The sequence below is a fragment of the Pseudonaja textilis genome, chromosome 13 (genome assembly GCF_049901715.1).
Source record: "Pseudonaja textilis isolate UNSWEBS1 chromosome 13, rPseTex1.2, whole genome shotgun sequence".
NCBI lineage: Eukaryota > Metazoa > Chordata > Lepidosauria > Squamata > Elapidae > Pseudonaja > Pseudonaja textilis.
Genome location: NC_142002.1, coordinates 13,087,013 through 13,112,240, shown reverse-complemented (window position 1 = coordinate 13,112,240; position 25,228 = coordinate 13,087,013). Strand labels below are relative to the sequence as shown.

General features: G+C 46.8%; 1 protein-coding gene across 9 annotated transcripts in view; it reads left to right on the top strand.

Annotated features, from left to right (window-relative positions):
- The window catches only part of SQOR (sulfide quinone oxidoreductase), a 35,743-nt gene that overhangs the window by 3,059 nt on the left and 7,456 nt on the right, over nt 1-25,228 (top strand). Inside the window, exons 2-5 of one of the 9 annotated variants that reach the window (XM_087941411.1) lie at nt 2,607-2,659; nt 16,720-16,772; nt 17,437-17,743; nt 24,343-24,603. In XM_087941411.1, coding sequence (XP_087797537.1) covers nt 24,370-24,603 — 234 coding nt within the window. In that variant the 5' untranslated portion in view covers nt 2,607-2,659; nt 16,720-16,772; nt 17,437-17,743; nt 24,343-24,369. Of the gene's footprint in view, nt 1-2,606; nt 2,660-16,719; nt 16,773-17,433; nt 17,744-24,342; nt 24,604-25,228 lie in introns of all 9 variants that reach the window. The other 8 variants (XM_087941412.1, XM_087941415.1, XM_087941416.1 and 5 more) reach the window with 8 other exon arrangements.

Below are 25,228 nucleotides of genomic sequence, written 5' to 3'. Positions count from 1 at the left end.
TTTAGCTGAAGTTTGGCATCTCACAGCCATCATTTTTTCTAACTCAAACAAGTCATAGCCATGTTTAGCTGAAGTTTGGCATCTCACAGCCATCATTTTTCTAACTCAAACAAGTCAGAGAGAGGAAGTCACTCTATGGGAATTTTCTAGATTTCATAACTCGCTTGCCAACGTTAACTGTCTGTTCTACAGTAATATTTATGTCTGGTTGCATCACAAGCCTCTTTTTTATTCCAGTTTCAGGAGAGTAAAATCTTCACCTGGTAGGTAGGGCCACCAACTAGGCAAATAAATAAGTCCCTGAAAATTTGTGATCAGCAAAAATAATGGGCATAGTTAAATTAAAGTTAAATTAAAATGTAATTGTAGGCCACGTTCTATGGTTGAAGTTTCAGGAAGCTGTCAGAACCAAGGAGATCCAAATATGATTTGGATCCTTATGCCTAGAGAATGCCATCAGTGGAGCACTGGAAACCCAGACACCTTTGGAGGGGGCTCTCCTGGAAAAGCCCCCCCCCCCCAGTTAAGATGATAATCTCAATTTTGTAAGTATTATTATTATGGTTCATTTGCATAGTCAGCCACCTGTCTAGACTGGATTTGCCATTATCCATCTAGTGATCTCTTGCCAGAGATAGACAGACGTGGAAGTTTGATGGTGTTTAAGGGATGTAAGCTGTCCTGAGTAAAGTTGCCTTCTGCAATTAACTGATAGTGATTTTGTCAATGCCGTTGGTATTACTATTTGGGAGAACACCTGGCTGTTTAGGAGGGCCCATGGTGAAGGAATGGAGGTTTGATTATTCTTCCGAACATCCACTGTCATGGGAATGAGGCTTTTTCTGAAGTTATTCTGTTTTTAATTTCCATTAATTCGGGTTTAGTAAACCATTTGGATTACAGATTGGAGCAGCATGGAGGTTAAAATAAGCAAACCTCTTGCAAGATTTCAATGTCCTTGCAGACAGGGCCCAGGAGAAAATTGGGGCCATTTTTAAATTTTGGAGTTCCTGTACTATCCAGATTGTCTGATGGTGTTTGTAGTCTGAAAAAGCAGTTGACCTTAGTGGGGACAGTCTGCAGATTAAAACCAGGAAGTCACCTTTTCTCCTAGACCAACTTAAACCACAGCTGCCATTTTTGGCACCTATTGAAAGATACGCTACCTTGCAATTCCTCATTCTGTTGACCCAATTGTGTACTGTAGACTGTGAGGAGAATTTAGATCTTTGCTAGGTGCTATTTTTTTTCCCAAAGCCACAGTCCTTCGTCAAGTGGGAAAGTGATGTTTTTCATCGCAATTTTGATAACGGAAAAGCTATTTACAAGGCAATAGTAGTGATGATCTGGAGTGAACAAGGCTAGCATATAAATATTGATGGCCTCTGTTCAGTTGGTGAACAGGTTGTCCTTCACTGTCTTCAAGATTAGGACAAGATTGCATAAAACCCACCCTTGTTCTTGAAGCAGCATATGGAGTCCTACAGAGGATAGCATTGGATGCTGTGCATTTTACTCTGCGAGAGGTAGACCTTTGCCACTATAAATAAAGGAGTGAATGTTTGCTTTCTGGGTTGAAAGACACAGCAAGAAAACTTATTTATTCTACCCTAAATTAGTAGGTCAAAATGTACTTCAAAAAGTGCAGCGGTGTGAAAAGTGGAACATGGCTACTTTGCATGGCTTGAACATAATTGTGCATTATGAAATGTGTGTGTGCACGTGCATATATACACAGGTATGCACACACATATACACACACACACAGGGAGAAAGAGAAAACATCAGTCCAAAGAACATTATGTATATTTGCTGCCTTGAGCTACTGATAAAGTAATAAAAGTGGGATAGAAATCTAATAAATAAACAAAATAAATGTACATTATATTTGTGTTTATATTTACATTTATATCCCATCTTTCCTATATGGGAGTCCCATTTCACTTTATACCAATAACCCTGTATATTAACTTGAGCACAATAATAATAAAAAAACCCTGACCTCAAGTCTTCCCATAGGCGAGCCCAGACCTGAACTATAAATTGTCCTACATCTGCTAATTCTAGCCTCTAACACTCTGGATTAACCTCCTTTTTACTCCTTATCTGTTCATTCTTATCAGCAACAGGGAGTGGTTTTCTCCTGGAATATGTATTTATGCTTTAAACTTCAGCCTACAGCTTTCTTGTTCTTAAATGGCCTTCCCCATTCAAGTCCTGCTAACCAGATCTAATTCTGCTTTGCTTGCAAGCAAACACCCTCCAGGTTTGCTCACCAAATTAGACTTTCTAGGTATGTTAAAATTCAAACTCTTGGTGTATGGTATCAAAGCTGAATGCCAGGAGTTTATTCTTGCCTCAAAAGGCAAAGATTTTCAGAAGGCACCTCTCACCCAGGAAGGGAAATAGATCAATCTTCCTTAAGCTGGAACTCTGCAGTCCAGTTCTCCTCCATGCTGCATCGAGAGCCCAGGATGGGTTGACTCCTTCCTATTGTTGAAAGGTGTCAAAATGCCTTTCTTTCGAGGATTCGATTTTCCCGCTGGGAGAGCTCCGGCGCAAGGATATGGACAACTGCTTGAAAGCTGGATCTTTTTATTTTTCAGGAAGGTGGAGAACAGCGAGAAGTCTGCGTTCCTGGGCTAGCTAGCTTCTTATGGTAAGTCCCTGGTTTGTTATACCCTTTTCTCCCTTTGTAAGTTGATTTTGTGTGAGTGTTTGTATTTGTGCCTAATGTTTCAAATCCTGTTTGAGTTTGTCTTTATTCCCACCGAAGGGCAAACTCTGCGGGGTGTGGAAGGCAAACTCCGCAGGGTAGCCAGATTGTATTATTGGTTTTCTGTAATCTCTTTTAGCTTTAAGATAGTTTTTCATATTTGTTCTGTGGCAATCTCCTGTCTGTCCCTTTTGTAATTTATATTTTGTGTCTTTTGTCTGTTTGTTTTGCTTATTTGGTATGTCCTGTGTTTGTAAGGGTTTTCTAAATTATCTTTTGTTTCCTTTTCCTATCTGTCTAGTTTTCTTAATTACTTAGGCTTTTGTCTATAGGGATTCTTTAATACTTTTTAATTGATTCCTTTTCCTATGTAAGTTTGTTTTCTGGCTGACCTGATGTTCCCCTTGGGCTTTTCCTGTTTTTTGTGACATTACTGTCTTCGTGAAGTTCCCTTTCCACAATCCTTCATTATTATTTTTCCCTAGAAGGCGGTCTCTGATTGAGTATCTGGGTATACTTGGTATTCGTGATCAATCTGGATCATCATCATGGCCGCCTGTCTCCCCTTCGATTTTCTCTTCTGAGAGGGACCTTTAGGAAGCTAAGGCAGGGTGGTATGCATTGACAGAGGCAACCCATGAGGGCTCCAAAGACACAAATAGTTACTATGGTTGTTATAAGGATTTTGAGCCAATGGAGATCTGGTATCCACAAGAAGAGCCATGAAAAGTCTAGGAATGATTGCTCATGACCAATATTTTGAGCTAGCTCTTTCAGGTGGTGGATGTCCCTCTCTACGAGGTTGAGGTTTTGTCTAGGTTGAAGCAACACATCCCGTGGAATATTTCGCAGCAGTAATTATGCTTCAAGAGGAGGAAGTCTATTGCTGCCCTATTCTGCAGGGTGGCTTCTCTGACCTCCCTCAGTTCTCTGTTAAGGGCATCCAGGGCATGGGAGGTCGAATTCAAACTTTTTGCTAGGGTACAGGCTAGGCTATTCAAATTTCTAAATTTCGCACTGCCAATCCAGGTACCCCCACTAGGGATATTGCCAATGAGACATATTCTGCTTTGGTGAGAAGGGAGACTTTGGAGTCACAGTCTGAGTCTAGGGTTTGGAAGGCTCTCCTGTGCCATCTCTGTAAGGATGGCATAATCATGGTTAATCTTCCCAAGGTGCAAGGGCCGTTGGTGGCATTTGCAGGAAGGTATGAATAGGCTTTTAAGCCAAAGGAAGAACCACCCTGGTGGGAGCTTCAGATAACTATATGAGAATGATATGGTCTCTGTGTGGTTGCATTTTAGTTCTGTGTTGCTAAAGTTGGTGCATTCTATGACCCTAGGTGTGCTGCACCCAGTGACATTAAAGCATCTCTCAGAAGTGGTTACTGCAGCAATGTGTAGGGTGTACATGGTGTGGTCTTTGGTTTTTGTAGAGTGGGCCAGCTAAAAATGCTTTCGTAGGAGTCAGGAAGGTTTCTAAATGTGGTGTAGTTAATGATGTTATGTGGTCTTGTTGCCACTCCCATTAGGCATGTGGTTAAGATGTCCTTGACTGATTTCCCTCCTGCTAAGCAAAAGTTAGTGGTGTTGAGTATTTCCCTTGCTAAATATTCCCATACGTTTCCTTTCTCTGGGATAAGCTTTGGTTCCAGGAACGCAGTTGCTTGTGTTACAAGTGTTACAATTGTTACAGATAATAATACGTAGTATATATTGCATTTCATGTTTCCCATTGCTAGATTCCTTACCCCCCCCCCCTTTTTTTTTCATACAATATAAAACAAGATAATAAAATGTAAAAAAAGGTATAGGTCAAGTCTCAAAAATTACTAAAAGGTATGGCTGAAGTCTCTTCCCTGTTAAAAAAAATATGAAGAAAAAAGGGGAAAAAAAGAAAAAAACGGAGAAGGTGAGAGAAAAATTAAAAAAATAATAATTTATAACTCAGCACCTGGAAGTCCAGTTTTGTGTAATTCAACGTTTGCACTTGGTTCCTCACAGTTATGTGGTTCAATGGTGTTGAAGAATGCTGCAAGCGTCCATTGATCTGTGTCCAGATTTTTCTTGAGTTTGATGGGTGGGATTGATTGTGGTGGAGTTTGGCTATGGTCTGTGACTGCTGGCTTTGCATGTGTCCAATGTATCCAAGAGTCTCGTTCTGCAACCTTTATGGCAGTGTGTGTAGTTAGTAAGACTTGGTAGGGTCCTTCCCACCTGGGTTGTAAAGGTGAGGTTCTGGTGAAGAACTTGATCCACACCCAGTCTCCTGGCTCATATGGATGCAGGGCTTCTTCCAGGGGTAAGGTCTGTGTCAGCGCACTCTGGGTCCAGAGGGTCTGTAGTCTCTTTTGCAGGGCTGTAAGATAAGAAGAGAGAACCATATCCCCCCCATCTAAGCAAAGGGAATGAGGATCTAGGCCTTGTAGGGTATCGGGGGAGGGGGGGCGACGGCGACCAAAAAGGATCTCAAAGGGGGAAATACCTATATCTTGTCTTGGTCTAGTTCTGATATAAAAGAGGGCAATTGGGAGCACTTGTGACCAGGAGAGTTGTGTCTCCTGACAGAGTTTGCCCAGTAGGGTCTTCACCTCTTTGTTTGCTCTCTCCATGGCTCCTGATGATGTCGGAGAATAGGGCACATGGAGGTTCTGGGTAATGCCCAGGGCCTGGAATATATGTGTGAGGACTTGTGTTATGAAGTGTTTTCCCCTATCCATGTCCAATATGGTGGGGACCCCAAACCTAGGCGCAATGTCTTTGAGGAGATGTCTGGCTGTTTCTAGGGCAGTAGCATGGCAGCATGGGAAGGCCTCTACCCAGTGGGTTAGTTGGTCCTTGCAGACAAGAGCATATTGATACCCATTTGCCTTAGGTGGCTGTATATAATCCATTTGGATCTTTTCAAATGGTTTCTGTGCCCAGGGTCTTCCTCCTTCATGAATTGCTTTTCTGGAGGTGGTATTATTTGCTTGGCAGGTTTGGCTTGTATGGCTATTCTTGTACCCTCACTATAGGCTCCAAGTGCATACCATACCCTCCTGATGGCATCTACCATGGCTTGTGTGCCACAGTGTCCCTTTGTATGTAGTGTTTGGCAAATTAACCTAAGGAGACATCGTGGGGCTGAGTCTGCCATCTGGGACTCTCCAAAATCCTTGCTCAAAAACTGCTGAAATTTTTTTTTTCTTCCATTGTTCAGATTCCCCTTTATCTAGAAATTGTTTGTATGATAGTTCTGGTTTAGTTGTTAAGGCTGGTGTCACGATGGTGTGAGGTAGAGGTTTGGTTGCCACCCATTTGGCTGTTGCATCTGCATATTGGTTTCCTTTTGTTATTGTAGAGTCATCTGTTTGGTGGGCTTTACAATGGATGACTGCTAGCGCTTGTGGTAATTGGATGGCTTCTAATAGTTTGGCTACTAATGGTGCATGTACTATCTGTTGTCCAGCTGAAGTTAAAAAACCCCGTTGTTTCCGTAGAGCTCCTGTTGCATGGCAGACTCCAAAAGCATATTTGGAATCTGTATAGATGTTAGTAGATCGGTTCCTTGTAGCTTCGCAAGCTTTAGTTAAAGCTATAAGCTCAGCTGCTTGGACGCTGCGGGTGAGGGGGTGGAAGGGGGGAAACCCAGATGGTTTCTTGTAGGGAGACTACTTCAGACCATGAAGACTATAGGAAACCTTTCACCTTATTCATCCATGAAAAATTAGGTGTTGCTTCTGGCGTTCTGACACAGCCTTTTGGACACACACATCGACTGGTTGCTTACTATTCTGTAACCCTAGATCCAGTAGCTTCGAGGGGCTGTCCCCTGCTTAAGAGCCGTGGCAGCTACAGTCGAACTTGTGAAACGATCTAAGGATTTAGTACTAGGACATCCACTATTGCTGAAAGTCCCCCATGAAGTTTTTGCGATTCTCTTAAGGAGCTTTCACTCAGCAGCATTTGGCTCAATATGAAGCTGAACTTTTTACCTCTGATCACATTACATTTGAGAGATGTAATACTCTAAACCCAGCTACCCTGCTCCCCACAGAACAGGAGGAAGGTAATCTCCATGATTGCCTCCATTTAGTGCATGACGCGGAACTACCCTGCTTCGATTTAACAGATACCCCGCTACAAAACCCCAACATTGAACTCTTCACAGATGGTTCCTCCTACATGCACGAGAACAAAAGAGTAACGAGCAGCTGTATTTTGTCCAAAGGTTTGGACCATTCAATGGGGTCAGGCATGTTTTTGCCTGTTAGTTGAATGAATGGTCGGGCTAATTCCCCAAACGAGGGGATCCATGCACGGCAGAAGCCCAGTACTCCCAGTAAGGCTCTTACTTGTCATTTTGTCTGGGGTAGTTTCATGGCTGAAATGGTCTCTACCCGGTTAGGGGCCAATTTTCTAATTCCTGGTGCAATGATGTAGCCCAGATATGTTATTTCTTGTTTTAAATATTGTAAGTTGGAAGGGGAGACTTTGTGCCCTCTTTCTGCCAGGGCTTCAAGTAAGTATAGGGCGTCTGTTTTACATGCTAGCTCGGTCTGAGATGCCAGCAGTAAATCATCAACATATTGGAACAAAGTGGACTGCTGTGGTAGGGAAATGGAGGAGAGGCCTGCCCTTAATATTTGTGAGAATAAGGTAGGGGACTCAGTCTAGCCTTGTGGCAATTGAGTCCAGGTATATTGTTGGTCTTGCCAAGTAAAGGCAAATAGATATTGGGATGCTGGGTCCAACGGAATGCTAAAAAAAGCAGAGCACAAATCTATGACAGAAAAATAGGTGGCTGAGGCTGGCACCTCGGTGATTATAGTTGATGGGTTAGGCACTATGGGAGCTCTTGGTATCACATGGTTATTAATGAGGCACAAATCATGCACAAATCTAATGATGGGGTTTCCATCTTTGTCTACTGTAGATTTCTTTACAGGAAAAATGGGGGTGTTGCAGGGAGAGGTACATTTAATGAGAACTCCTTGCTTTAGGTATGCTTGTATTAATTCATTTATGGGGTGAATTGCCTCTGCAGGGATTTTATATTGGGGCACGCATGGAGGTGGTCCATGTTTCACTTGGATACTAACAGGTGTCCCACTTCTGATGCATCCCAGCCCCATAAGGAGGGTGGCAGGCTTTTTAAATCTTCATGAAGCCCTGTGTTGCTGGTTATCACCATGATTGTCTTGTGTGTGCCTTTTCCTGGGATCTCCAATTGCAGCCCGTTTGCCACGTTATTATGGTAGCTCCCATTTTACATAGGCGATCCCTTCCTAGTAGGGATAGTGGGGACTGGGGGCAAATAGTGAAGGAATGGTCTACTGTGAAAGGTCCTTGTTCTACTGTTACATTGAGGGTAAATTCTACAGCAGAGGTCTCATTCTTGCGGCCCGCGGGCCAATTGTGGCCTGCAGGATGATATCCTGTGGCCCTCACCGTGATATGAAAGTATAATATTAGTGCGGCCCACAGGGGGAATGGACCTCTGAAGGAAGTATCGCCCGCCGTTCCTCGTCGTGGCTGACATTCAGTGCTAGGCTAACCTACACTGACTTCATGCACACTACTCTTGTAACAACAGTGTGGCAAATGACAAACAGTCCGGTAACAGTCGCCTTTTTTTGTGGTCGCCATTCCGGTACTTTCTACCATCAACAAATGCCACGATCAAACGCAGAGAAAGGCGACTGCTACTGGGCTGTTTGTCATCCACCGCGCTGTTGTGACAAGTAGAAGCGGAAATGACGTCACATGTCGAGACGTTCTCCATGCGTCGCTAGCTGGCTAAACACTTCTATGAAACGTGGAACAAGAGCGACGCCAAGTGGAATAAATTAAATTCTAAGTTCTTCTCCACCCTGAACTTTAACAAATCCAAGTACAGGTCCAGACTTACTGATGATCATGTTCAAGCCATACTGTGGGTCTCAAGTGCCTCCTCTCTCAAGCCAAATGTGGCTCAGATATGAGAGAAGAAGCATTGTCAAGTCTCTGGCAGCAAGGAGTAAGCTGGAGAAGCCATGTTCTGAGGAACTGTTCATGATCTTCATTCAATGTTCCATTCATGTGTTCAGGACAGTTCATGTATTGGAGAAATCATTAACTGTTGATGACTGTTATGTCCTGAGAACTCTAGGAGTTCTCACTCAGGTCCATTCACTTTGTGTGGGCGTTCTCCCCCTTTCCTCATTGGTTGGTTCTCCCCAGCAGCCAGCTATAAAAGCAGGCTGTGGGGTCCAACCAGTTGCTGATTGCTGCGAGCCAGTTCCAGGCGTGGCAAGCACGATCAGCCCTTTATTGTATAATAAAGTATTGTTGCACTCATGCTCTGGTTCAGCCTCTCTTTCCCAAACTTAACACTGGCGACGAAGGTGGGATGGCTACCAGAAGCACCATGCAACCGCTGAGTCACTAGCCGCCGATCCGCAGCCAGAGAGAGCGATCGGCCGGCGAGCAGAGCAACGCTGATCCGCATGCCAGAGAGAGCGGTCAGCAAACAAAAAGAGCAAACAAACAGAGCAACGCTGATCCGCTGACAGAGAAAGCGGTCAGCAAGCGATTAGCAACGAACGCTGATCCGCAGCCAGAGAGCGGTCAGAATCGATAGTTAGAAGCGTCTGTAGCCGCTTGTTAGCCCAGCTACAGGAAAGTGAAGCGCTGCGCAGCCGCAGCCGCTCAGTATTAGGCGCGAAATTCAAATGGCTGCCATTTGAATTTCAAACCTAAAAGGTACAGCACAGCGCTGTAGTCAAGTCACTGACACCCACACAGGCGCCAATCCAAACGCCGCCAACGGCTAACAGCCAAACGTGGTTAACCCAGAGAGAGAAAGAGAGGACTGCGAAAAGCCTCTCCGGAGCTGAAATCACTGGCCTGCCACAGGCACTAAAACATTGTCTGCTGCCCAGAGAGATTTTTTTCCCACAGGAAGTTCTACCGGTCCCAGCACCATGAATTCCAATCCAGTCTTCCCAGCGTTCAAACCAGATGAGGAGAAGTGGGAATCATATAAGAACCGCTTTAATCATTATATCGATGCAATCGCCTGGCGGATGCTGGAGAGCATCGGAAAAATCGTATTTCCTGATTTACTGTGGAGCCACCGTTTTTGATACTGCCACGGCCCTCGTGGCCCCTCGTGAGTTGAAAAACGTTCCGTGGTCTGAGTTACTTGAAATCCTCACTAACCACTATTCCCCAGGCCCTCACAGATTGCCAGGAGATTCACCTTCCGTATGAGGAAGCAAGCGGACAAGGAGACCATCAATCAGTATATGGCCGCCTTCAGAACAGCAGCACTGCATTGTGGGTTTGGAACCTACCTGGAGGACATGCTCCTCGATCAATTAGTCTGCGGGGTCAAGGACCTCCACCTGCAAAGGCGCCTTCTCGCAAAAGAGACCTCAACCTCGCACAAGCAGTCGAGAGGCCTTGGCAGCTGAGCTAGCAGCGCACTCAGCCACCGAAATCCACGGCCCAAGTGCCAAGCTGACATCACTCCCAGTCCACTCCGAGGAGGTGGTAGCAGAGGAAACCATCAGTGATGAAAACGACGCCCACCGCTCTCCAACGACAGACGGCCGCAGGTAGGAACCAAACAAAAAACATCGGTCCACCCAAGCACATCACCCTGTGCCTAGCCTGCGGGGATCTCATCAGAGGGCCACCTGCAAGTTTAAAGGAGCTACCTGCAATAACTGTCATAAAAGGGGACACATCGCGAGAGTCTGCCAAGCCCTCAAAGCTCAGCACAAAGGCACCCCCCCTCGCACTCGGGACCACAGAGGCAAGTATTAAACTGTCGCACGCACCACCACACTGTTAGTAAAATTTCTCTATCCGTTTCCTTAGAAGGTAAACCGTGCCGTATGGAGGTTGACACAGGGTCAGCGCTCTCAATTATCTCGTGGAACACCCTCAAGAGGCTCCAACCTAGCCTATCCACCAGCCGGCTCCAGAGATGCCAGTTCAGCCTGAAGGACTACCAGGGGAAGACCATTCCTGTAATCGGCAGAGGCAAGTTCCTTGTCAGTTTTAAAGCTTTTAAAGGTCACCTACCTCTAGTGGTAGTTAACGGCAATCTCCCCACCTTATTGGGGCTCGATTGGTTTCCCCATCTCGGCCTAGGGCTAACAGGAGTCCATGCTGTCTCAACCTCAGATACTGACTCCTTATTCGCTGATTACGCAGATGTATTCAGCGAAGAGCTGGGGTGTTATAACGTACCCCATCTCATTCTCAGTTGACCCCAGGCAGTCCCAATCAGGCTAAAACCGTGAGGGTCCCATTCGCTATTCGGCCAAAACTAGATGCGGAATTGGATAAACTGTTAAAACAAGGGGTCATTGAACCAACAGATTTCGCCAAATGGGAGATGCCCATTGTCACACCCCTCAAAAAGACGGTAGCCTGAGAATTTGCTCGGACTACAAGACGACAATCAATAAATTTCTACAAGTTAGCACTTATCCTGTGCCCGTCATTCAGCACTTATTACACACATTCGAACCAGGCAGCATTTTTGCTAAATTGGACATGTCTCAAGCATATCAGCAGTTCCCTGTTGATAACCAAACAGCGGAACTCCAGACAATTGTCACTCACAGGGGTGCCTTCCGATGCAAGCGTCTCCAATTTGGCGTAAGTGTTGCCCCTGGTATTTTTCAATCCCTCATGGAGCGGATTTTGCAGGGCCTCCCTGGTGTAGTACCCTACTTCGACGACATCTTAGTCTCGGCCAGGGACAGACCCCAACTCTTCCAGAGAGTTCGAGCTGTGTTAGAGAGGTTCAGACAGCATGGCCTCAAGTTGAAAAAAGAAAAATGTGCCATTGCCACTAGACAGGTGGACTTTCTGGGTTATAAAATTGACGCCTGGCATTCACCCCTGGAGTCCAAGGTTAAGGCAATCCACGAGGCACCCACTCCAACCTCCAAAACTGAACTACAGGCGTTCTTGGGGCTATTGAACGCATCCTTTTTACCCCATAAAGCATCAGTAGCTGAACCCCTACACAGATTACTGGATAAAAAGTCACCGTGGAACTGGGGGCACAGGGAAGACCGTCAAATCACGCTGTCAAATCACTACTCACGTCCAGAGGCGGTACTTATTCAATTCGACCCTAACCTCCCTTTAGTGCTGGCAGCAGCACGCCTCCCCTTTTTGGAATTGGGGCGGTACTAAGTCACAGGCTTCCCAATGGCGCCGAGGCTCCCATCGCCTTTTTCTCAAAGACGCTCTCTGCAACGGAGCGCAATTACAGCCAGATCGATAAGGAAGCCCTAGCAGCTGTTGCAGCCGTGAAAAAAATTTCACGAATTTCTTTTTGGCCATTTTTCGAGCTGGTCACGGACCACTAAACCCCTCCTGGGCCTACTAGCCGGGACAAACAGACCCCTCAAGTCCTCTCCCTAGGATGACAAGATGGACCCTCTTCCTGGCAGCCTACTCCTACAGACTTATACACCGCCCGGGTAAAACACTGTCCCACGCTGACGCACTCAGTCGCTGCCCTTGCCGGCTCCGGCTGAAGACCCTGCTCCTGTCCACGCTATTTTTGAGATCACCCAGTTGGACCTACCCATCACTGCCCTGGACATTGCTGCTAAAACCAAGGCAGACCAAGCGCCGCCCAGGTGCTCGACTGGGTGAGGAGGGGGTGGCCGGGTGGCAATGTTGATAACAAATTCACACCTTTCAAGACTCGCATGCAGGAGTTGTCCAGTTTGCAGGGCTGTCTACTATGGGGCACTCGAGTGGTCATCCCGGCCTCACTGCGTACCCGAGTTCTGGAAGCGTTGCACGAGGGACATCCTGGCATCATGAGAATGAAGGCATTAGCACGCAGCTACGTGTGGTGGCGGGTCTCGGCGAGGACATTGTCAATTGGGTAAGTTCCTGCAGCATTTGCCAGAATCCCGTCCTGCTCCCCCATTGCCACCCCTACTAGATGGGAAAGCGCCAGTGCTCTTGGTCCAGAATTCACATCGACCTGGCCGGCCCTCTGCATGGGAAGATGTTCCTAGTGGTCGTGGGCGCCTATTCCAAATGGATTGACATAGCACAGCTATCCACGACCACCACACTAGCAATCACCAACGTGTTAACACGGCTGTTCGTAGCGCACGGGCTACCCGACTCCATTGTCTCCGACAATGGCCCACAGTCGCATCGACTGAGTTCAGCCGTTTAGCTGCCAACCTGGGTATCCGCCACATTTTCACAGCCCCATTTCATCCTGCCAGTAACGGATTGGCTGAAAGGGCCGTCAGGACCACTAAAGAAGCCCTGGCAAGGTTCAACAAGGATGACTGGCACCACAAACTCTCGCGGTTCCTGATGAGCCAGCACTCAACTCCTTGTTCAGTCACCAATAAGTCCCCAGCTGAGCTCCTGATGGGCAGGCATCTGAGGACTGTATTGGACAGACTACACCCACAATATTGCCCTGACTCTCCCTCGCTTCCACATGGGGGTTAGACATTTTATCTTACAGGAGCCAGTTTTCGCGAGGAACTTCGCTGGAGACCCCCTGTGGATCCCGGGCGAGATCGTAGCTATCACCGGGCCAGCGGTCGTATCGGGTCAGACTGGAGGATGGCGCGTCTGGAGAAGGCACATAGACCAACTGCGTAGACGCCTCAGCACCATCACCAGCAGGGACCCAGAGTCACAAGACGAAGGGAGGCCTCATCCTCAGCCCCACATCTACATCATGCCCAGCGATCAGTTCACACCTTCAGCCGGTCCCGAAAGCCCGAACACAGACAGCGGCACCCAGGCGGTTGACCAGCCCGATCCAGCCTACGGGAGCACATCCCCAGTGATCAACCCTACGAGCCCCGGGCATGCCCGAACCGAGGGCACACTGGTGACACTTTGCCGACCCTGCCTTCCCAGGCAGACCCCGGACGGACAGACAGCGTCCCAGAGCTACGCCGTTCCGGGCGCCAACATAAACCTCCTGCCTACCTCAAAGACTATGCGTGTTCGCATCTGGGGGAAGGGTGTTATGTCCTGAGAACTCTAGGAGTTCTCACTCCAGGTCCATTCACTTTGTGTGGGCGTTCTCCCCCTTTCCTCATTGGTTGGTTCTCCCAGCAGCCAGCTATAAAAGCAGGCTGCGGGGGTCCAACCAGTTGCTGATTGCTGCGAGCCAGTTCCAGGCGTGGCAAGCACGATCAGCCCTTTATTGTATAATAAAGTATTGTTGCACTCATGCTCTGGTTCAGCCTCTCTTTTCCCAAACTTAACAATGACATTTGAGGATATTTTTTTAACAACATTTTTTGTGGAATCCCTTATGCGGCCCAGCTTCACCCAGACTCTGCCTCCAGCGGCCCCCTGATAAATTGTGTTTGAGACCCCTGTTTTACAGGGATTATTTCCCCCCCTCCACTCCCATTATGCTATCCCAAGGCCCTTCAGCCACTGAAGCTTTATATGGTGGTTCAGTAATCAATGAGGAGGTGGCTCCAGTGTCAACTAAGCAATTGTATTTTTTTCCTCCTATAAGAATGGTGACAATGGGTTCCCCTTCAGTGCCATTTTTTTAGGGGAATAGCCAGCCCGCTAAAGGTAGCCACGAATTCAGTGTTTTCATTCTCATGTTCTAGTCAGGAAAGGGGCAGGTCATTTTCCCTTCTTTGCTCCCATTGAGGTCCATTGTTATGATTTATTTGAGGAAAAGGAGCGCTGGGTGGTGCATGATGATTAAAGCTTTGTTGTTCAGTGTAATGAACTGGATTATTGCCTGGCTTCATTTTTTCTAGGTGGTGGGTGATACCGGTTGCGGGAAAGGTGTTGCCTACATTGCCTGCTGAAATGCCCTTCCTGTCCGCACCTATAGCAATGCTGGCATTTGCCTTGTGACCATCCTGCTTTATCACAATGCCAGCATTTCCTTGAATTATACGGGGGTTTACCTGGCATTTGTCTGGCATCATGTTGCATTACAGCAAACATTTTTAAGTCCTCCTGTCTTTCTATCATCCTTTTCCTATCTTTCATCTCCTCTTTCAGTTTGTCTCTTTGATCATAGACAAAGTTAGCAATCCTGCGCAACTCTGCTATTTCTAAGGTTGGCCAGTTAGAGACGAAGCGGTGGAAAGGTTCTTTGATATCCACGGTGGACTGGTCCATGAAGGCTGAAGGACCTTTGGTCCTTCAGGCGGCTAAGGTCTAGATGGGCATATACAATAGCTGTTTCTGACAGGCGGACCCAAAAGGCATCAGGGTTTTCCTTTTCTCCTTGTGTTGTTTTTTGAAATTCTGACCAGATTAAAGGCTTTTTACCTATTTCCTCTAAAGCTTCTAGTAAGTTATTTTTTGCTCTTGTATATTCATCCCAGTGATTGGTATCATTGTAGTCCCAGTCAGGGCGATGTACTGGCCATGTGATGCGGGCTGGGGCTGCCTGTCCAGGGATAGTTGGTAGTTTAGCTATTTGGTCTTTTTTTTTCAAATAGTTTTAATAGTTCGTCTTTAGTTAGAAAGACTTGTAGCAGCTGGGTCATATCACCCCAGGATGGATTATGGCTGTCTATGATAGATTTCAGGGTTTGAATTACTGTTTGAGGATCAGCCCTGAAAGCTGGGGTATCCTTTTTCCATATGACCAAATCAGAGGCAGAGAAGGGAGTGTGGGTAAAAATGTATTCTAATTGTCCCCTATTTCTGCCTGGCACTGGTTTGCTTAAAAGGGGAGCCATAATCCGTGCCTCAGTCTTTCCTTCCAAGGAATGGGTTTCAGGTTTTTCCTGATCTTTTCCCTCGGTCAGGTCTTTGGTCCTAGCCATTTCAGACCAGCACTACCAATAGGGTATTTGGCTGGGTTTAATGCGTGTTCTAAGCGCTTTCAGGGTTTTATAATCTAAAGTACCGCTATCAGGCCAAATTTGTCTACCTGTGTCATCCCGCAATAAAGCCCACTTTTTGCAAAAAAAATGGCTTCTTTTTTATGCATTCCAGTCAGGACAGGTACTTGCCTTTCGTCCCAGGCCTCAAGTAATTTATCCAAGGGGGTCTCTTCCATTGCCCTCAAGCTACAACTTCCCATATTCCCTGCCTGATGTGGGGATTACTTTGGTTTAGCCAGGATACAGCCGTCAGTTTTCAGACAAAAAAGGTCTGGAAAGGACTCCGGTTTCCCTACACATGGAGTACGGGCCCCTTTCTTTTAGGGGAAACTCAGCCGTCAGTTTTAAGGACCCCCCTAAAAAATGGGGATCTCGGAGGACCGTCTGCCCCTAGCAGCTCTGGTACGGGTCCCTCCCTACACTCAGCCATCAGTTTTCAGATCTCCCTTAAAGGTGGGGATCTGGAAGGACCTTTTTGCTTTTTTAGACAAACGATTTCCGATTTTGTTTGCAAGCAGCCGGTACAGGTCCTTTCTAAATGCACAGGGCTTTGCTTGCGAGATGCACCGGGAATATTTTTCCTCTGCTTTTTTATTTCCTAACACCAATTCCTTTTGCAGCCCGCTCGGTTTTTCTTACATCTTTCAGAAGGACTCACACTCCGTGATCACCCCTTGCATTCCCAAATCCAGCAGTCACGGCTCGTGTTTGAGCTAGCAGCTGGCTGGGGTGCGGCTGGCAATCACAGAGGAGGTGAGGTCCCACAGTTTCTGCAGAGAAAACCCACAATCACACACCTGGTCCACTCACACTTCCACTCCCCTCACTAGCAAGATTATTAATTTGAAGCGGTACTCACCTGCTTTCAAGCAGCTGTTGAGCAGAAAAGCCCAAGCCCTCCCTTTACTACCCTATACCTTCAGGCTGGGTCCGTGGATGTTGTCCCTGGACAAAGAAGGTCCATGCCAGCTGGGTTTGGATCCGCAGGCCCGGTCCAGTGGCAGGGTTGGCTGGGAAACCTTCGTGGTCGCCAATTGTTGAAAAGTGTCAAAATGCCTTTCTTTCGAGGATTTGATTTTCCCACTGGGAGAGCTCCTGTGCAAGGCTACGGACAACTGCTTGAAAGCTGGATTTTTGTGTTTTTCAGGAAGGCGGAGAACAGTGAGAAGTCTGCGTTCCTGGGCTAGCTAGCTTCTTATGGTAAGTCCCTGTTTTTTTATACCCTTTTCTCCCTTTGTAAGTTGATTTTGTGTGAGTATTTGTGCCTAATGTTTCAAATCCTGTTTGAGTTTGTCTTTATTCCCGCCGAAGGGCAAACTCCGCGGGGTGTGGAAGGCAAACTCCATGGGGTGGCCAGATTGTATTATTGGTTTTCTGTAATCTCTTTTAGCTTTAAGATAGTTTTTCATATTTGTTCTGTAGCAATCTCCTGTCTCTTCCTTTTATAATTTATATTTTGTGTCTTTTGTCTGTTTGTTTTGCTCATTTGGTATGTCCTGTGTTTGTAAGGGTTTTCTAAATTATCTTTTGTTTCCTTTTCTTATCTGTCTAGTTTTCTTAATTACTTAGGCTTTTGTCTATAGGGATTCTTTAATACTTTTTATTTGATTCCTTTCCCTATGTAAGTTTGCTTTCTGGCTGACCTGATGTTCCCCTTTGGCTTTTCCTGTTTTTTTGTGACACTACTGTCTTTGTGAAGTTCCCTTTCCACACTAAGACGTCAGTACTAGGATATAAAAGCCAGCCCCTGGGAGAGCCCCCAGCTTTTGACTCAGCTCCTTTCAGTCAGTAGCTGTGTCTCTGAAAGCGTTCTGTGATAGCAATCACCGGCGATCTTCAGTACTTTTTTCCTCTCTTCAAGCAGCTCCCAGGGATCTGGGCAGCTGCTCTTTCAGGAGAGCCCTGCAATGTTGGGAGCAGCGTCACAGAGCTCTGTGCAGGCAAGCTGGGCAGCATCTGCAGACCTCCCCCACGCCTGCAGTTTGGAGCGATCGTAAACACAATCGGCAAACTGATAAGAGCTCCAGCCAGCTGATCGTGTAGCTGGTTGCTGTGTTTTTCCCTTGCTGACTTCACTCGGGGCTCCGTATAGCCTAAGGAGCAATTCTTCAATCTTGGAGCCTGTTTTCTGTAGTCAGTGGCCATCTTGGATTCAAGCCTTCCGCCACGAGGTGAGCGGCCATTTTGTAAGCCCGGGGTCCATTTATACCCTAAGGGGCTTAATAGAAAAATTTCTAAACAGCTTCTTTCCAACGCAAGAGCCTTTATTTTACAAATGGAGCAAGATAAGGCTCAGGCAGAGCTTTCCCCCGCAGTGGAACAGTCTCTTAAGCCTAATAGGAGAAAAAGACGTAGGCAACGCACCCAATCAGTCCAGAGGGAGATGGCTGCTAAAATCAAAGCTAAAGCTCTAGCCCCTAAGAAGGCAACTCAGGCTGAATTGAAGGCAGAGAAGCGCAGACATGCAGCTCTAGACAGGCAGTTCAACAGAACTATTCAACAGAAGGGAGTGCAACTACAGCACGTTTCAGGTGATACTCATGGGCCCCAGCCAAGCCCACCCAGGGGAGGAGAAGTTATCTATGAGCCTTTCCATCCTCCATCCTGGTCTCCTGAGGCTCTTGCTGTACAGTCAGATCCTCAGGATTTAAGCAGAACTGGGCCTTATTTCCAACAGGCTTCTGTGCCCTATGCTTCTCCCCCTCCCTCCAGGCCTCGAACCTCTCCTCAATCTTGGCCTGAAGCCACCTTCACTCCCACAGCCTTTGGCCTTCGGCCTTCTGCCTCTACCTTTGAGCATAGACCAAGGGATATCCAAGATGTAGTCTCATCAGCCATTAGGCAGGGATTGGCTGAAGGCTTCAAGCAAATTCTTCAACCTCTGGAAAGGGTTCAGGCCCTTCTCCCTTCTCAATCTATAAGTTGCCTCATCATTCTGATTTACACAGGCCTCAGGACCTCAGGGTCCATTCTTCTCTACCAGAATGGGAGGAGGTTGATGAGGAAGGAAGGCCTTCACCATCTGAACACAGTTACTCTTCTCATTCAGAGTGTGAAGAGGGTGAGATTTTTGACCAAAATCTTTCAGAGGAAGAGGATTCTCGCCCAGAGCAGACATCCTCTGCATTGGTCTTCAAACCTACTTTCTTCAGACCATTACTCAGCAAGGCCTTGGTCACTGCCAAGCTGCCACCAAGGAAGTGGCTCCCGAGCCACAAGGAAATCCCTCTAGCCAAGGGGATTCGCTCTTCTCCAAGCCTGTAGTGCATGCAGAGGTTTTGCCTTCTCCCATTTTGTTCCTGGACATGGTCAAGGAACAGTGCGCTTCTCCTTCGGCAGGTCCTCGCCCATCTTCTCTAGATAAGTGTTTCTACAATGTCAGTGCAGCTCTGGACAATGCCCTGGCAGTGCCTTCTGTTGACATTCCGGTTCTGGCCTCGTTCTCATCTTCTGGCACTCCCACGGAGCCAGAAGATATCTTGAAACCAGATGATAAACGTTCCAAATAGACCCTCAAGTGCAATCACCAGGTGGCTGCTTGGGCTGTTCGGGCTTCAACAGCAGCATCCTTCTTCACCAGGGCATCCATATGGTGGCTGCGCCAACTCCAGAATAGATTGCCTGCTTCTCACCTTCGGTCTCAGCGAGACCTTAGTAAGATTATTGCAGCGACGGAATTCACTGCGGATGCCACTCTCAATTCCGCCAAATTTGCATCCAAGGCCATGGCATCTTCTGTAGCAGCAAGAAGATTTTTATGGTTCCAAAACTGGCAGGCGGAGTCATGCTGAAAATGGAATCTGGCTTCAGTTCCATTCGCAGGCGATAAGCTTTTTGGTGATGCTCTGGAACCTTATCTCATCGAAACCGGAGATAAACGTAAAATTCTCTCTTCCTCTGGGAAGAAAGCCGACTATTGCCTTGCTCCTTATCGCCCTCCTGCCTTCCGAGCGGAGACCTCATCTCGCTTCCCCCACTCTCACAGGCCATACTCCCAACGCCAAGACCAATGGGCGGAAACATCTGCCAGGCAACCTTCTACTGCTAAACGGCCCTTTCGGGGGGGAGGGGGTCGTTCCTTCCGTCGCTCTAAGTAATCCCTCGTTCTCCCCGCCCATCGGAGGTCGCCTAGCCTTCTTTGCCTCCAAATGGGAGGAGTCAACGACGGACGCCTGGGTGCTCAGCACTATTAGGTCAGGATTACAATTGGATTTCCTAACCCCACCACACCCAAATTTTTTTTGATCTGTCCTGTTTCTCAGGACATTTCCAGGCAAGCCCTCATGAATCAGGCCATTCAGCACCTTCTTGAAATCAGGGCTATTCAACCTGTTCCCCCGTCTCAATGGGGACGTGGACTTTACTCTCGCCTTTTCATTGTTCCCAAAGCCTCAGGCGGGTGGCGAACCATCCTTGATCTAAAATTTCTCAACCAATTTGTTAAATACAGGCGATTTAAAATGCAGACTCTGCATTCTATTTTCGAGAGCATTTGGGAAGGCGACCTCCTCTCTTCCATTGATCTCACTGAGGCTTACCTCCACCTCCCAATTTGGCCTCATCATCACCAGTTTCTCAATTTCTGTTATCAGAATACCCATTACCAGTATCGAGCACTTCCCTTCGGCCTCTCATCGGCTCCAAGGGTCTTCACAAAGGTTCTGGCAGCATTGGTAGCATCTCTGCATTCTATTCCGGTGAGGATCCAATGCTACTTGGATGACATTTTGATTCTTTCCTCTTCCATCCTTGCGACCCATCGGGATCTGCAAATTACCCTGTCATGTCTCCAGAGCCACGGATTTTCCATCAACACCAAAGAGAGCCAGCTCTCTCCTGCAACCAAATTGCAACACTTGGGAGCAGTCATCGATACCATGTCGTGCCAGGTTTTCCTGTCCCCAGCTCGTGGAAAGAGCCTTGCAGAGATCATCAGCCAGATCCAGCAACATCAAATTGTCCCCCTGTCGCTGCTGTCCATACTTCTGGGGGAGATGGTTTCCTGTATTGGCATCATCCCGTGGGCTGGGCTCCACTCCCGAGCCCTCCAGTGGTTCCTGCTTCCCTACTAACGAGCAGGAACCAGCCACTCATCCATCAAGGTGCCACTCCCGCCACAAATCCAGAGATCTCTCAATTGGTGGCATTCCCCATCTATCTGGAGGGGACTCCTGTTCAGGGACCCAGACAGGCTAGTGATAACCACCGATGCCAGCCTCCTGGGTTGGGGTTCCCATATGCAGGGCCAGATAGCTCAGAGCGTTTGGTCCAGATCGGAACACACCCTTCCCATAAATTGGCTAGAGCTCAGAGCTATTTTTCTGGCTCTCAAGCATTTCAGGCAATCAGTGACCGGCTCTCATGTTCTAGTCCTTATGGACAACATGGCTGCAAAGGCTCATGTCAGCCGGCAAGTGGGGACGAGGTCCAAAGCCCTCATGAGAGAGGCTCTACGGCTGGGGTTATGGGTAGAGAAATACCTGTTATCGATCTCAGCAGACCACATCTCCAGGGTCGACAACTCCCAGGCCGACTGGCTCAGCAGGAGCCTAGTCGATCAGGCAGAATGGTCCATTCCTCCGTCTCTATTCAGGGATCTTTCCCTCAGATTTGGAACACCGGAGGTGTGTCTTTTCTCCACTCCTCAAAACGCCCAAGTCACCAGATTCTTCACCAGGTTTCTTTGCCAGGGAGCGGAGGGGACCAATGGTCTTTGGTGCAGATGGCCCAAGGGTCTCCTCTACGCCTTTCCCTCCACTTCCCATCATTCCGGCAGTAATTCGGAAGATGTTGGAGGAACGTGCGGAGCTCCTCCTGGCACCCTATTGGCCAAGGAAGCCCTGGTTTGCAGACCTGGTCAACCTATCGGTGGCTTCTCCTTGGAGGACCCCTGCCCATCTAATCTTCCTTCACCAGGGGGCCCTGCTCCACCCAGAGCCCCAGTGGTTCAAGCTGACCATGTGGCACTTGAGCGGCAGCGGCTAGAGGAGGCTGATCTTCCAGAAAGGGTCATCCTCACTATCTTGGCTTCTCGCAAACCTTCTACAAGGCACATCTATGATGCCACCTGGAAGGCTTTTTCCTGATGGTGCCTCAGGGAGGGTCTTTCTCCTGCTTTAGCCCAGTTGGCAGAAGTTCTTAGCTTCCTTCAGCATGGGCTGGAGAAAGGTTTGGCCCCCAACACCTTACGCAGGCAGGTTGCAGCCCTCTCCTCAGTCCTTTCATGTGGTTCGCTTCCTTCCTTATCCCATCACACTTCAGTCAGGACGTTTTTGAAAGGGGCTTCCAACCTGCACCCTCCAGTGGTTCATAGGTATCCCCCATTTGGTCCTTAATGCCCTTACAAAGCCCCCCTTTGAACCCCTTAGAACAGTGTCTCTCCGTCTCCTGACTCTGAAGATAGTGTTCCTTGTTGTCATCACTTCTGCCAGGAGGGTTTCCGAGCTTGCTGCTTTTTCCATCAGAGAGGACTTTTGTTCCTTTCACAATGTTAGGGTTGTTCTTCGTCTGGACCCTTCATTTATTCCAAAGGTTAACACCTGGTTTCACAGGTCCCAGGACATTGTTTTGCCTGACTTCTGTCCTCTCCCGCACCATGACTTAGAGCGGCAGTGGCACACGCTAGATGTAAGAAGCCCTCTTAGAATATACAGTAAGCGCACTTCCTCCTTCAGGAAGTCGGAAGCCATGTTTGTTTCCTTTTTCCCTTCTCACTTGGGGCACAAGGCCTCTTCTCCTACTATTAGCAGGTGGGTCAGGTCTTGCATTGAGCAGGCCTACAAGCATCCTTGGAGAAGATTTGTCGTGCAGCCACGTGGACATCCCCGTCTCCTTTCATCAGACACTACCGTCTGGATGCTTTTGCCTCGGCGACTGCAGCCTTCGGCAGACGGGTGCTTCAATGAATGGTTCCATAGTCGGTGTGATGAGCCAGACGAGGACCCACCCGTGGACATGCAAGCTTTGGTATGTCCCATCCTGGGCTCTCGATGCAGCATGGAGGAGAATGGGCGTTGGTAGAAGTTACCATGAACGCCCTTTCTATCTATGCTGCGAGAGAGCCCAGACCCTCCCTTGATTAGTCCGGAGAGGGTAAGACATATTTCTGTATTTATTTTGCGCTTTCAGAAATACCTTTCAGTCTGTCAAGTATCTTCGCCAAAGCTGGGGTCTCTCCTGGGGGCTGGCTTTTATATCTTAGTACAGACTCAGCTATGACGTCATAGGAAGGAGTCAACCCATCCTGGGCTTTTGACGCAGCATAGACAGAAAGAGCGTTCACGGTAACTTCTACCAACGCCCATTCTTAGACTAGTTGTATCCCTGCCACTACAAACTCCAGCCTTGCCAACATACAGGAGTTGCTTTCTACTCTTCCTAAAACCAATTAGCTTTCTACTCTTCCTAAAACCAATTAGCTTCCCTTCCCACTTCTTTGATCGGTTGTTCAGGAGTTAAAATAAATGAAGCTGAATGTGTGGGAGGAGAAATATTTCTCAGCCTTGTTCTCAAAGTCTGGGTTGGGAAACGGACACCATAAATCTTGTCAAAGAAGAGTTTCATAATATACTTGGTTGCACACTATTCACATCTGCTGCATTGGGGGACAGAAAGCCTTACAAAATGTGAATTGTTGTAAGGCTATAATTATTCTGTATTGGAGGGTGATACAGCAAACTGTGTTTCTTAAAATGAAAGTGTGACATGGATCTGATCCGCAAAACAAAGATGCTTCACGGTTTGTTATCAGAATGAGCAGTCGGTTTACTTTTACTCCCAAGCTGACCTCAGGAGGATTCTGTCAAGGGTCATGTGACTGTCAGGCCAGCGTCCATTTTAAAAACCTTGCCAGCTGTTTAAATGACAGTACAAGTAATATGAATATTTTTATCACTATTCATTCCCCCGCCCCCATCACATTTTGGGGAAGGATGAGTCCACTTTAAAGAGCAGTTCATTTATAATGCAACCCTGTAAACATTTTAACTGGGAAAGTTTGAACATCAATGATTCTTCGGTAGAAAGTCTGGTTATCGGTTGAGATCCTTGGTTTATCAATATTTTAAGAAAACACGATTTGTGTCAGTTAAAATTAGCATAAGTTTCAAGGAGGAAAAAAAGTGGAAAGGTTAAAACTGGATGTAGACAACAATTGCTGGAGAGTAGAGTTTTAAAAAAATTAAAGCATCTTTTAACACAGCTGAATTTGACACAGTGCAGAATCTGTATGAACTTCATAAACTGTGTCCTGAAAGACAATCTTATTACCCATTAAAAAAAAAGTAAGAAGATTTGTGGTTTGTCAAAAGCAGCAAAAGCGCATTCTTTCACAGCTGCTCAGAACCTTAAAAGCTGCCTTCCCAGGCCAGACTAATGTTGTTTCTGAGCAATGAAATGCAGATGGAACAAAAGTAATTTCTTAGAATGGGTGTCAAAACAGAGTTTATCACTTTAATGACATATCTGGTATTGGAATAGCATAGTGAAATTTCTGACTGCTGCATCTCACATAAAAACGGCTTTTTCCCATCTGGATTTAAATTGCTATAATTGTCAGAGGAAGATTGATGAAAAGAAAATAACACCAATGCCTGAGTCACAGTTTGGAGCCAAAGTATTTCTATCACATTTTGAATGTTAGCCCCTAACTCTGGGGACCTTCTTTCAGCTTCTATATAGTATTCAGCTCTTTAGTAAAATAAAATAAAGAATGAAAATGACATTGGGGGGTGGGGAAATCACCTTTTTGATGTTCCACCTCTTTCTCTAGACCTTGGCAAGTTGATGCTCATCAAAGATGGCTACAGTTGGGTTGATGTCCTCTTGCGCATGTGCCCGTTCCCTGGTACCTTTACTTAGGTTGGGAATCCCCAAAACGTGTTTGTCCCAGTTACATACGACAGCCGCATCTGCTTCAAAAGATTACTATGAGGTGCTGGTGCTTGGAGGAGGTTCAGGGGGGATCACGATGAGTGCCCGGATGAAACGGAAAGTCGGAGCTGACAATGTGGCCGTGGTGGAACCCCAGGAGGTAAATCCTGAATTCTGGAATTCTGAAATGTTGGGGTTTGGAGGCATTATGCAAAATATATATAGTATGGAATTATAAATCATTAATGTATCCTGGAACGAAGGGTGCCTTTTCTGATATCCTCTTTAAATCTAGACTTTTTGAAGGGCCTTCTCTCAATTAAAAAAATTAACAATGAATTGGTATCTGTTCTCTTTTGAGGGAAACAGGGAAAAACATGACTTAATTAAATTAATGAAAACTTTCCCCCATATCTGTACATGTAACTATATCTGGGAAAACCTTTCCCCAGATCTGTACAACTAAAATGGACTTAGAACGTCATTTGTTGAATGACAATAAAACACACCTTTTTTAAAAGAAAGGAACATCTAAAAACCAGTTTGTGAGATCTTTTATTTTCATGGACCAGGGTAATAACCCTCTAGGTGTAGTATACTGTTGGAAACATCTACAGTAATAACATGGGTGTGAGTATCATCTGGAGATATCAAAGTACTTTTATAGCATACTTGCAGCTTCTCTGTTCAGGATCCATGATTGCATAGAATGGTAGACTAGATTTTTACCACTGATGATCAGAATGCTAATGGATATCATTTAATTGCTCCTGTGTGGACCTCTG